The 14,707-nt window shown below is 38.4% G+C and overlaps 1 protein-coding gene across 2 annotated transcripts in view; it reads right to left on the bottom strand.

The window, feature by feature from the left end:
- samd12 (sterile alpha motif domain containing 12) overlaps positions 1-14,707 on the bottom strand; it is a 137,715-nt gene that overhangs the window by 63,822 nt on the left and 59,186 nt on the right. The window contains exon 5 of one of the 2 annotated variants that reach the window (XM_079653542.1): positions 13,779-14,400. The exons of the other annotated variant lie outside the window; for it this stretch is intronic. Within the exon in view, the coding sequence (XP_079509668.1) occupies positions 14,267-14,400 (134 nt within the window). The 3' untranslated portion in view covers positions 13,779-14,266. Of the gene's footprint in view, positions 1-13,778; positions 14,401-14,707 lie in introns of those variants that run through there. 2 annotated transcript variants of the gene reach the window in all.

A 14,707-nucleotide genomic window follows, 5' to 3' on the forward strand; every position in this document is an offset into this window, starting at 1 on the left:
ACACACACACACACACACACACACACACACACACACACACACACACACACACACACACACACACACACACACAGGTGAGGATCTCAGCCTGCCACTGACGTTCAACCAGAAAACATCAGCAGTTAGCTGTTAGCAGTTAGCAAACAGAGATCACAGCTCCTCATATCTTTTCAGAAACTGGACAAAAGTTAAACAAGTACAAACCACAGACTGTCTGTGTCATGGCGAATACAGTCGCTGGTTTATTTATGTCTGTAGGCCGTTGTTGTGAGTGTGGAGTGAGCATATACAACGTTAGCTTAGCCTGGTCGACCCAATCTCCATTCAGAAAACAAGCATTTTAAAAGGTTTTTCGCCTGCCGTCTTGTCTGCAGACTTGTCAAGCATTAATTCATGGTTTTTTCTAACAGGTATCAGTATGTTGTTACTTCGGCATCATTGAGAAACGTGTATTACAATTTAACCACGGTAAAATATGTTCATTTTTGTAGTTGTAGCTCCCGAGCCAGCGCGTCTTGTTTGAATGATGCGACGGTACGTCTACACTACAGGCATCAAAAAATGCTTTCTGGCAGCAGCGGTGAAACTCGACCGATTAGAGCGAAGTCGCGTCCGGTGTGAACGCAGCATTACAACGACCCCTGATAGATCTCGCGAGAATGTGTATAAATATAGATACATTTTCATAACAAAACAATGGGGTTGCTATAGCAATGGTAAATCATTGTTAATAATTATTGTGAGGAATAATTAACATTAACATGTGATCGGACAGTCCTTCACATACAGTAAATTAATATGTATTCTGATTATTATTAATAATAATATTATCATTAAAGGTGAACCGTGCAATTATGTTATTCAGGAAGTTTGTATCAAACAAGTAGCCCTTCGTATTACTCAGTACCCTTGAAGTAGCCCTCGGTGACAAAAAGGTTGGTGACCCCTGAACTAGAGCATCTACATTTTGAATAAACCTGTAGAAACATTTTACAGTGTAAATATTATATTTCTGATGTAAAGAAGTGCCCCCTTTCAAGCTTTAGTGACAGCCAGAACTGTATAAAGGAATAATTTAAAGAAGACATATTATGCATATTTTCAGGGTCATATTTGTATCTCTAAGTGACATTGTTTAATCTTTTCTCCCTCTGTCCCAGTCCAGTCTACTCAAATTGGTTACCTGGCTGGCTCTGTTGTGATTGGTCAACTGCTTAGAGATGTCCCTCCCCTATCATGTACAATGTGTAGGAGCACTAGCCAATAGAAGCACAACTGTTACATACTGATGCTGTTAAGTTCCAGTAGTAAACTAAGTATTCCAATGGAGGCGTTTCAGGCAAGAGTGTGGGAGAGAAACTCCCTCTGCGGGGAACTTTGGGATTTTAGCCTTTGCAGACTATCTACATGCACAAAACAAATATATACTATATAAAAAACAAACAATACAGAAAAGGAAAATCTCTCCATCGCATAATAGGTTCTCTTAAAGATCAGAATATTAATGAAGAACACTGTATGCATTTACACTAAAGACAAACTAACAAAGTATGTGTCAGGGACTATTAGACTATATGTTAAGCAGCTAGTTCTCTGAACAGAAAACCTCAAAATCAAGTGTTTTCTGTGTAGGCTGCAGTCAATTTGACATGTTAATATATATAGGTTGGCAAAAGACAGTAAACAGGATGCTAATGCATCTTGCTGGTGCCACTGCTGCATTTATGATACAATTTCATTAGCCTGTTATTTTTGTGCAATACATAAATACAAGTTAATAAGACTAGTTAATACATTTAACCTCTTCTCAGCAGCATCATTTAAGTGCATTAAGTCCATAAATATGCAACTAAAAGTCCTTTCATAGGAACATATAAAATATTCCATAGGAATAGTAAAATAAATGTATAACACTCTAACCTGGTTTGCCATCTCAAACTTTCATGAATACAAATATAATTGTAATGAAAGTATTTGTGTTCTTTGCACAGTAGGCAATAGAAACATTTAACAGCAGAATTATCCTATTAATGTGTTATCTCAGGTTAAGTACCAGGTAGGGATGGGACATGATTTTGGATTTTGTGATTAAATAAAGGAGCATCCTTTATTGATGAAAAATCATGACTGGAAAGCTATTTAAAAAAAGTGTGGAAGAAGTGTGTGTGTGTGTGTGTGTATGTGTATGTGTATGTGTGTGTGTGTGTGTGTGTGTGTGTGTGTGTGTGTGTGTGTGTGAGTTTGTGTAGGATGTCTTTGAATAATGGTCGAATAATTCAGAGTAAATATCGAATAGTATTTCTGCTTGAAATGCCCATCCCTGGTACCAGGAACAGTTGTATGTGATATAAACACATAATTGCATTTGCTCTAATGCATTAACTAATAAACCTACTTCCACGTTACCTCAAAAACTGCATAATGGTCGCCATGGCAACGGACAGAGGGCAAAACGACTCCTTGAGTGCCATTTTTCTGTTCTCAATTACACGTACGTAGAGTAGGTCTGGAGCCAGTGCTCAGGCATGTTTATGGGGTAATGGCCAGTCTCAGAGTACAGTAAGTGTCCTCTGGCTATTGATCCAGGTTGGTAAGAACATGAGCGAGTGCTGGGAAGCTGAAGGCGTGCGCTCAGGAGTCTGCACTGTCCACGCCGCCCTGGCTCCTGGATGTCCGGAGGTGGTCAGAGAGGCTGGAGACGGCAGCAGACTGGGTGGAACCAGCCGTGCTGCAGGGTGACCGATACGATGACTTTTTAATGGCTCCTCATATCACTATAAACTAATGAATTTGGCTCCGCGCAGTGAAACCCTACCCGCCGCTTCTGGTTAAAAAGGACTTTGGGGTTTGATGCATCGGCAGGGTGAATTTTGTTATATAGAGATCAGGTTGTGATTTCACACAAACATAGCTTACAGTTCAGATGTGCAAAATGCATGAACTTCATTAAGTTAACATGACTGACGGGATGCCCTGCAGAGACTTGCCCTTTGTGGCACAAGATCCCGTCTATACAAATAATGCATTGACTGCTAAGCTTGCTTCAAATTCCCCTTTATTATTCTGTATTATAGTGCAGAAGCTACAGTAATGCCTGGATATGGGGCCAGCCAAGGACCCTCCAGAGACTCTGGTAAAAGAGCAAAACCTCTCATGTGATGTCAGTGGACCTGTCAAAGCAATCTGTTTCCCTCCGCCAGGGGTCAAAGGCCAGGAGACAGAGCTTTCCCAAGCAACATATCCAATACGACTGGACTGCCGGTGCTGTGCCTCCCGCTATTCCACCTGTGCACCTTCTACTCCTATCTCTCTGTTTATCTTTCTTCATTATCTCCCTTTCTTCCTTTTCTATTTTCTCACGTCTTCCACTCCCTCACATCCTTTTGTTCAATTCAGCTTCATTAAGAGATGTGCACATGCTGTTCTGACGGCTGCATCCTGCTCTTCTGTCCTTGAGAGCTAGAGTTGAAGGTAAGAGTGGGTTTGTTGTATATTCGTGCATCTCTTTTGCTTGTCCCTGGGCACAACTAGATGAAATGTGCTTCGCCTAACCTTGACGTTGCTCAACTCCCTCTCTCTGCTTTATTTCACTTTAGAAAAAAATGAAATGGCGGACTGGCAGTCCAGTGTGAAACGCTTGGAGTGAGAGTCTGTAATTGGAGGCCCTGAGCAGGGAGTCTTCACTGGATGTCAAGGAGAATTATAGCTTGAGGATATAAGAGAGGGGGGGGACTCTATTCAAGATGCTGCATAAGTTACAGTATGCTCATTTTCTTTTCCTTCCTCTCTCCCTCCCTTCTTATTTGAAAGTATAACTGGACTCCATTTACTGATTGAATGAATGCCATGTAAACTAAGGGGTGTCTGCTCTGCCTTCATTACCATGGCCAGTTTCAATTCAAGCCTTAATGAAAAGAACCTTTGCTTTCACAACAGGGGACGCAATTACTCTTTGTATTTCATAACATTATTACCCTCTGAGGTGTGTAGTGATGTTGTGGATGTCTGCATTTAGGCTTTGAGACCCTCAGAGACCCACAGCATTAATGAGCAAGGTCTGGGCACGCCGAGTCGTCGGAGCAGTGAAGCCGTTTGCTCCTAAATGACATTTCCTTTGTGAGTACGAGCCCAACATTAGCTCCTAATGTAGCGAGTCACCCACAGCATTGGCTTTGCATTCATTTTTAAAGAAGTGTAACACTGTGAGAGAGACTTTATTACATTTTATATTACAGTACAACTTATATCTATATGGATAAGGGCAAAAATACATAATTCCCTTTTTACAGACACAGGTATTCACTTGGTTTTACCTTAATCACATTTTTCAGGCACTGGGCCATAGATGGGAGTCTCTGAGGAAGGAATATCGCTGACAGGAAATTATGAAAAAGAATTAATTTGACCTTTGCTTGCAGCAAGAAAGAGAGGGAGGGAGAGAAAGAGGGGAGATAGAGGGGAGGGTGGATAGATGGAGTCAAGTAAGGTTTAAGGAGGAAGTGCCTCCACAGAGGAGATGATCCTTAGGAGAGAGCTTGGATAATAGGCTCTCAGCTTCCAACACACAGGACATGTGACTGAGAGCCCAAAGGAAGGACAGTAGTAACCCCTCAGCTGCTTAAGACTTCAGAGCAAATGGTTTCAATAAAGACTTCAGAGTAACAATGATCTATTTGCCCATAATGTCCTTGTACTCATAAAAACTGTTCAGTCAGACTTCAAGAGTAAGATACAGTATGTATTATAAAGGTTTCAACAGTTAAAAAGGTATAAAATATAATATATTTTATTGCATTCTTCACTTACATTATTCCAAATGTTTCCAACCATTTTCCAACATTGAGAAAAACAGGTTTATTCATCAATTTGCCTGTAATTGTGACCAATTTGCGTTGTGGTAATGTGCCATAAACTGTTAATACATGACTTTTTATCCAGTTTAAAACAACTTTTTTCAAACACAGTTGTTAGTTCTGGGTTATTCTTAAAGTACATTCAACCAGATGAAGGGTTTTAGTCATTGGATGATTTTTTTCGGAGAAACAAGCTGAGCCAATGTTTACCTCGTTTTACCTTTGTCCCTACAGTCTGTCTGCCGGGGAAACACACATCTCGTGGGGCCGGGGGCCTTTAAGGTGAACCTGCCTTATTTATTTTTTGTACCCAGGGTCTGTTTGTTTTGGAAGGCAATACATCCCTGCGGATAATTAGGCTCCTGGTAATAAAACACTGAAACTTTTAACTTATATGGGAAACAAGCTGAGCAAACATTAACCTAATAATGTAGTTACTTTATCATGTGTGCACTTGACAAAAAAACTGCTTGTTATTGTGAAACTGCTCTTTTGAATGTTTAAGTGTTTTTTTGTTTTTACTGCAGTTACCTTTGTCTAATATACTTTACAGTGTTTCGGTATACCGTGTCATCACTTTGGTGTGTCTGAAGTGCAATGGACTTGAAAACCTTATAAGATATCTTAAAAGAAAATAGTGTATTTAATTGGACTTATCACGTATAGTTTGGGAGTAAAAAGCTAAAGCAGACATGCATTGATCATGTTCAGCCAGCTCCTTTCTATTGAGGCAGGCTAACAATGATCTCTGTTCAGGCCTGTTGGCATTACAAAGTTATCGATTTGGCGTCTTGTTATCAACAATTCAGCAGACTGTAAAATTAAAGGGGACCTATCATGCAAGATGCACTTTTTGATGTTTTTTATACATAAATGTGTCCCTGATGTGTCAGGAAACTCACACAGCATCAGAAAATAAACCCTCTCTCTTTTTCTCCGTACCCAAATCTCTAAAAACGGGGGTACAACGGAGCTGATCCAGATTTGCGTCCGGTATGACGGACCCACAGCACTATCAGAAACGTTGCTATCAGAAACAATACCTGACTGTTTTGGACGTAATATGGTCTGTGTTTACATTAGCATCGCTAACACTCAGAGCTAACCTGTACTGGATAGAGCATGTGTGAAGAAGCAGGAAATAAAAAAGGAACTCACCTTGTGGTATAACCGGCAAGAGAGAAAGCCTTTGAGCTCCATACTGTTTCAGAAATAATCCTTGATAATCCATGATATGGCACTTCATCACGGCAGAAACTGCCGGTAGAATCTCCCGAGTAAACTCTGCCCCTCTTCCTCTTTTTTTTTTAAAGCTTTATACCCAAAATCAGCACTTCTGAAACAGGAAGTGAAATAGTGGGATATGAGGCATGGCTAGAATGGGTGATCTGTTTGGTATTTTGAGCAAAACACTTCATAGACATGTTTTTAATATATTTTTTTATATATCTGAGAACTATGCTATTGCCTAAAAATAGCATGATCGGTGACCTTTAAGTGTTAATCTAGTATACTAGCTGGGAAACGTAAAGCCACAATGTTTGCCTTTTTTCTGAGTTTAGCTCTGTCAAGTTTCTCTGGATCATCAGGCAGTAAACTTAACATGTTGAACTAGTTATAAACTTAGAAAAGGACATCCTGTTCTGAGAAGCTCTCCGACTGAAGAGATTTCCTTTATAAAGCCATAAAGCGGAGAGAGATAATTCATTAAGGTGCCTGGAGCAAAGGAACCGGGGTCTACTAAAGCACAACAGGAAAGCTTCCTTCATTTACTGCCTCGGGGCCGGAATCCCCTACTAAAAGTGGTTTTGAACTTTTTCACCGTAAGACTTGAATAAGTAATGTAGACTATTGTGTCTGAGAATTATGCTTAAAGAATGACTGCAGCGCTATTGTAATCTTGAGGCAGATTTTAATCACAAATAAAGCCTACACTATGTAGAAAAAACTACCTAGACGCTCACAGAAGGGTTCTTTATTATTCATTAAATCTTTAATGATTGGTTTTACAATTTATCCGATTGATTGGCAGCAGCACTGCCATCATTTACATGAAAGGTACCTCTTTAACAACTCAGAAATACTAGAACAAGTCAAACCTGGATTGGAGCAAACAAGCAAACTTCACACAAACTAAGAAAAAAAGAAAAACTGTAGAGCATCTATGTCTAATTTATTTAATAGTTTCCTTGGTTTCTCCTTTAAAGGAAACTTTGTTAGAGTAAATGAAGCATAAACAGCGAGCCTGTGTCTACATTCACAGATTAGCGCAATGTACTCTTAAACCTCTTTCATAGAGCTCTGTCAGCTGTGTAATTCAAGTTTCTTTTAGAGTGATGATTTCACAAACTAGTTATAGCATATTTACTGGCATCGGACTGTTAGTGAAAAAACTCTGAAATGGTTATAAGCATGAAATTGAATACAGAAGAAGAGTGAAATTAGATTTTTTTTTTATATGAGGAGTGGAGAATTGCGGCGGCTTAACGGCTTCCAATCTTTGTATACAAGTTAATTCAGGGAGATTCAGTGCAGTCACAACAGGCCTGTACACACAACTATGTGAATGGAGAAATGCCATTATCAGGAAAACCACATCATTAATCATAACATTCTCATTCCCCCTTTCTTGTAGTTACAAAGCCTACATTTGAAGCTGTCAGAGGGGTTAATATAAAGCCATAACTAATTTGCCAGAAAAGAGTAAGATGTTTTTGCTTAACACCCTGCCCTCTCCATTTTTGTTTCTATGGATATTAAATACAAATATTAACTGTGCGACTAACATGTCTGTCTCTGACTCAGACATTTACGAGTGAAAATACCGACTTCCACCTGTATCGCACTCAAATCCTCAGTTTTCCTTTATGTGTTGATGTTTTATTAAATGTCCTTCCTTTTCATATTTCACGGCCAAGACACACATTGAGCCCAGGAAATGAATGTTATTAAGGGATTTAAATATAATAAGCCTCTGTCTAAAATGGACAACATTGTTAGGAGATTTAAACTATACAGCGATGCTGCACTGCGGTCAACTCAGCCGTCTCTCGAGTTTGTTTTTTCAGCTCTTCATTTTTTCCCTGCTATATTTGATGACCGATACAAATATTTGCTATCACAAGTTCTTAATAAAACTGACACTGTTGGACTCGGTACTAGTTTGACTGCTACTAACAATACATTGAAGTACTTTTACTCTGTATTTTTGGAGAAATCCTCTGTCAAAGTCCCCTCCTGAGAACAAAATCAAGCCACTTCTGCTAAGTTTGATGAGGAAATTCTTTTTTGTTGCCATTACTGTAGTTCTTTGTGAGATTGATCCTGTTGGACTCAGTAATAGTGAAACTACCCCCACAAGTACTATGAAGTACTTTTACTGTGTACTTACTTTATAAACTCTGAATCTTACGGTGCTTGAAGAAATACAGACTGTTAAGCCGGCCAGGTTATATGCCTTTTTTGGAGCCCTTTTTTGCCATATTTATTAAAATGTCAGTAGTTAAACAAACCACTATCTGAGGATAATACAAGCAACCATAAAACGCCCTTTATCTAGAGAGCCATTGAAGCCCATGAAGAATTTATCCTTCCACAAATCTTTTCATCTGCTGTATTAATAAAGATGCCACGTATTTTCAAATTCAAGTTAAGGCATTATCTGTGCAGAACACTACCAGACCAAGAAAAAAGCTATGGAAAAATTATTTGTTTGCATATGTTTATCAAATGTGCCACAAATAACCACAAACACATTTTTATTTTTTGACTGACCGCACAGTTTTGTTTTTATGAGCCTCTACCAATTGGTCGAGCTGGCCTTTTATGATAAAAGTGCATTTTCAACAATCATCATACAGTACAGTATGCATCAAACTCAAATATAACAAACTCAAATACATTTTTTTCTTTTATGGAAAATGAGCAATATATACAACCAGATATATTCATAAAAGATAATAAATTATAATTGTAAAAAAAAATGAAAAAAAGTAATGTTAAGTGTTTTTCATAATAAAAAAAAGACTTGCTCTTCCTACTGTATATGCTGAATTGGCAAAACAGGAAACCACTGGCCAACAGCAAATGTCTATATCCTGTGTTGGCCTAACTTGCTCATGCAACTTTGGGCTGAATGAAAGGTGCTATATAAATTATTATCACTGAGACTCATAAGGCAGTACTAGATTTAGTAATATTACCATGAATCTAGCTGTTTATCAACCATATTTTATTGGAAAACATCTCTGAAAAAGTCATATTGCTAGTTTACCATAAAAGGCCAAGAAAATTACACCCTTGTTAAAACTCTTTTTGTGCATAAAGTTATCTAAACATGTTCAGTAAGTGCTCTGACACTAAAATATGTCAAACATGATATGGTTACCTTACAAAAGTTGACCAAAAAGAGTGATTTTGTCAGCAGTGATTTTTAGCATCCCAACTTTCTCAGTGGAAGCTAGCTGAAGGGCTTTCTGTTTGAACCACTGTGACATCTAGAGGTTGTGTTGTGCATAACATGTCAACCAAATGGTAGAGCTGGCTGAATCAGATGGAGTTCAACTTTTTTTTCAACAAGATATCAAGACACAAAATGTGCTCTACCAAATGGTGGCGCTGGCTGCTAAAGGGTTAAACATATTCTTAATTTGCAGTATTTTACTTTAAAAGTGTTCAGAAAGACTGCATCAATGATATGCTATATATATATATATATATATATATATATATATATATATATATATATATATATATATATATATATATATATATATATATATGAATATTTGTATTAACTAACCAAAGTCAATTTAAATAGCAGTGTTTGATATAGTTTACGTTCAATTTAAACTATTCTAGGCAGAAAAACGTACATTGACTAAACCATTTTTAATAATTTAGAAAGGTTTTTGTGAGAAATAATTTCCTTTTATATTTAAATTTGAAATGTTTGCACACAACATTATTAATGTATACATTTGTATCAATTTTTTAAAATTATGAATCCATTTATTTTATTGTATTTCCTTGAGACTGGGGAAGATATCCAGTATGTAGTTCAACATGTGAATTATCTAATACAAGTAAGTATAATCATAACATGGAAAAGGAAATAAAATACGTTTCATAGGAGGATGTGGATTTATTTTCTCTCAGCTTGTAATTACACAATCAAACAATCTATAATTTAGCTCTGGCCTTCACCCACAAAAAAACATTTTGTTGAATTGGACACATTTTTCAAAACTCTATTGACTGACATGCAATGACTTGGACTGATGGAAGAATCTGCAAGGAATTAACTAGGAGCAGAGAAATAATCATATTTTAAAAGACAGCATGCTTCATAAGAGGCCAACAAGAGTGACAGGGTGTGTCAGTGTGCTGAAGGATAGATAGACCAGCTATCCAGGCCAGTCTCTAAAGACTTTCCATGGTGTAAAATGCTGCTGCTGGAGTACTAGTGCTGATATCATGTCTACCATCCTCTTAAAATACTCTGTCCAACAATATAAGTCTCATGAAGAAAGGTGTTTTAACGCGTATTCAAAATAGTAGAGAAACATGCATTAAAAAGTATACAGTACTTCATAGTATTTGTAGGAGTGGTTTCACTAGTACTGAGTCCAACAGTGTCAATCTCACGAAGAACTAATGGCAACAAAAGATTTCCCTCATCAAACTTAGCAGATGTGGCTTGATTTTGTTCTAAGGAGGGGACTTTGACAGAGGATTTCAACAACAACAAAAAACACACTAGAAGTAGGCTACTTCATTGTATTGTGGTAGTAGGTGTAAGACTACTGAGTCCAGCAGTATCAATATCATTAAGAACTAATGGAAACATTTTCTTTTTATCATTCATCAAAGACAGCAGAAAACATGCATTATGTTCTCAGGAGGGGACTCTGACAGAGGATTACTCACAAAGTACACCGTAAAAGTAATTCAATTCATTTTTGGTAGCAGTCAAAGTAGTACCGAGTCCAACAGTGTCAGTTTTATTGAGAACTTGTGGTAACAAATATTTGTATCGATCATCAAATATAGCAGGAAAAAAAATGAAGAGCTACTGATTTGAAAAACAAACTCGAGAGACGGCCGAGTTGACCGCAGTGCAGGATCGCTTTATAGTTTACATCTCCTAACAATGTAGTCCATTTTAGACATAGACTTATTATATTTACAGCCCTTATTAACATTCATTTTCTGGGCTCAATGTATGTCTTGGCCGTTTTTTCTTTGTGATCGCTAAATTCACCTTGTTTCCCCTTGTTTATAATATTACCGTTCCAAGCAAACGAGTGCTTTTGTTTTGAACTTCCGCGAGTTTGTATAAATATGAGCTTTAAAATATATGAATATGAGAGCAAAATGTACATGTATGAGTGAACAATTTATAAATATGTGAGTGACAATGTATGAATATGTGAGTGACAATGTATGAATATGTGAATGTAAATGTATACGTGTGTGAGAGTGAAAATATATGGATGTGAAAGGAGAATGTATGTGCGTGAGAGGACCAGTATGAATACTTTTGAAAGCGCAGCTATACATGAAAAGAAAGCTTTTCAATAAACAAGTCTTACCATTAACTTCCAAAAACGAGGTTATATTTACATCATATAATGGAAGTAAAGATTCATAATAATGTGATGGGACAAAAACTCCAGTTCATTTTAAGCTGAAGGAAGACATGCTTCTTCCCTGAGAGAATTAGCATTTTTTAAGAAGTCAGTTAGATTTGTAAAAGCAACACAAATGTCTTTGATTATCATTTCTTAAATAATGTCATTTCATTTAGAAAAACTGTTTTCAGCTGATGACATTGATGCCGTTTCTGTGTGTGAACCCAGCAGTCAATAGAAAACCGGGGTGTGTGTGTGTGCGTGTGCGTGTGCGTGTGTGTGTGCGTGTGTCTTATCTTGAGGCATACTTTCAATATATTTTTTAATAGATAATTGGCTTTTAACCACTTTAATCTTCGAAAACAATGACTTATATCAGACTATTTTGTCACAAAACTCCTTACAAAATGTTGAATGTTATTTTATAATAAAGTTATTAAGAATATGTGGAGCATTTTTCCTTTCAAAAGTATACAAGTTGTTATGCTAATGAGAAAAAACGAGCAAAGTTTTCCGATGTGTCTGCTTTGTTCATTTATGAAGCTTGTTCCCTTTTTGCCATTATTATGTCAAGATATAGACGCAAACAATGTTAATAGCACTACTGATGTCAAGTGCAATTAGTGTCCAAAGCTGTATTGGATTTATATAATCACGTATATTGTCGAACTAAGTGGGTCAGCGTGCTTCAGATTGCTTTTTAGATTGTCGAACGACGTCTGAAACCATCTCCACCCAGCCTTTTTGAAACTGGCGAGCATGTTTGCAGTGATTGGGCAAAGATGAGAAGGTAAGCAATATCACAACTTCTTTATCACGCTATTTTGTTGTCACTCTCCCTACAGCTAGAGTACTCATGTCATCATTAAGAAGAGGTTTAAGGGAACGGTGGATCTAAGCACCCTGGCTCCAAAGGGCCCCTATCAGGTGGACACACAGAGGCCGTTGTTGTTTGGGTATCACTTTCTATTTGAAGCCCCTCTGTCCACCTCTGTTGACTGTAAGCAATAAGCGATGAGCATCCACTCTCAGCTGTCCCCGTGGCACAGGAAGACAGAGAGAGAGAAAGAGACAGGGGAAATCTAATTATTTCCCTCCCATGGCCCAGCAAGCCTTAAAGGTTAATCACTGTCCGTCTAGCTAATTCTGTCTGGGTACACTGCAGTAATTACAACACCTCACTTCCTCTCCTGCTCTCACATTTCTCTCCATTGTGCACCTTTCTCGCTCCAGCGCTCTGTTCTGCACCTCTCTCTCTCTTTATATATCTAGTAGACGCTTCCCTCGCTCTTTCTGTCTCATGCTCCATCATGTTTGTCTTCCTATATAGATGGTGCCCCTCTGATCGCTCTCATATAGACATATTTCCTGTCAATGCCTGGGGACTTTAATTAGCCAGATAATGTGTACCTGCTCTCTTGATAAACTTAGTATAATTCCACTACTTCCATCAACACTCCCTATACCATCACCACTTGCATTTTTTTTTAGGAGAAATGCTTCTTTAATTCTCTAAAAACTTTTTGTCCTTATTTAGATACTTAACGGAACACTTCCTGCCAAGAAAAAAAGATTTCCTGACGACATGTTTCACATTCAAGCCTGGGGGCTCATATGGCAAAAAGGCATGGGAGCCTTTTAATGTGAAACATCTACAGGAAGTGTTAGACTGTGGCAAGTGAACAAAGGTAACTCAAGGTGGAATAATCAATGAAAACCGTTATTGAATTCTGGCTTTTATATGAGTGCTTGCAGTATATTTATAGACTACTTAATACAGAAATATTTCGTAAATACAGAAATGCATTTGTGTTCCATCAGGCCTCAGACGGAGGGTAGAGTAATATGAGGGTTTCCTTTTCTCACCTCGTCTCTTTCTCACTTTCCATTCTCTCCATCTTCTCACCGCCTCTATCTCCTTTACTTCCTCATCATACCTTTTTGTCACTTACTGTCTCTCTCTTCCCCAACTCTTCTCACTTTACCTCCTCTTCCTTTCTTTCTCTTCATCATCTCATCGTCGCTCCTCCTACCTTCCACTTCACTTCTTTCTCTTTCTGGCTCGGCTTCGTGCTGGTTATAGCTGTATTTCCTTCTAGGAAGAGTTGAGAAAGTGCGCCTTGGGCCTGGAAATACTCCACCATTTCTTCTTCTTCCAATTTCTCGCTACCTGCCAAAAGCAACAGCTCGGGATACTTTAAATACCTCTGGTTTGATTGCTCTTCCATTTCTCACTGCTCCACATGTGTAACGTTCAGTTAAACAATGGTGATGATAACAAAAAAAACAATATCAAATAAAAGTGGTTTATATCTGAGTGAATGTGTTCAATTCCAAGACCATTTACTCCTTTATAATGAATGATTACTTCCTGTGAGGATTCTTAGGCGTTCAATTGTACATCCAATTGGCTGAACTCAAAAACACATCCCTCTTCATCCACATCCTTTTGTTTACATTTCCATATTCCCTTCATCAACCACTTTTCTTTCCCGAGGCACAAGTAGCCTCCACTAACAGGCTGCTTCCTTCTGAGGCCAGCCGCCTAAAGCTGCTGAGGCAAGGTGAGCCTCCGCTTCCCATATCATCAATACAGAGGTGAGGAGAGGAGAAAAGAGCGGCAAAGAAACCACGAGAAGGCTGAGAGTAGCCCTCAGCAAAGTGTCATCACTCAGCTAAACTCTCAATTGCACTCTCTTTCTCTTTCTATTTTCCACTTGCTATAGGGGACCAAAACAGCAGCGGGAGATAGGAGCTGCTTTATTACACTCCAAATGTTTTTCAAGAATTTCGCAGAGTGACAAAGATCCCTACAATTTGTTTCTCAGCCCCTGCGGCAGAGCCCTGCTTGAGAGTCTGTGGGCAGACGGGCTGCTGCTGGAAGAGGTGATGGAGGAGGGCGGCTGCTGGAAGTGCTGAGGAAGAGAATACGAGAGCTGAGAATCACGGGGTGAGACGGAGAGAGCGAGGAGAGGATGCGGGCGCTGTTGTTAGGAAACAAGCTACAGAGGATGCATTGAGCAAAGTGAGAAGTGTTGACAGTAAAGATATAAGGCCAAAGGGAGAAACCGCAGATGTGCCATATATAGGAACATATGATGGTGGTCTCTTGTGTAACAGGGATGGTGTGTCTTTGTTTAAAGGTCAAATTCAATGCACGCTACATTTAAATCAGTTTGATGAGTATATTTGTATCTTGTGTGAATAGACAACATGTTCAAA

This window comes from Notothenia rossii, assembly GCF_949606895.1.
Source record: "Notothenia rossii genome assembly, chromosome: 10".
NCBI classification, from domain to species: domain Eukaryota; kingdom Metazoa; phylum Chordata; class Actinopteri; order Perciformes; family Nototheniidae; genus Notothenia; species Notothenia rossii.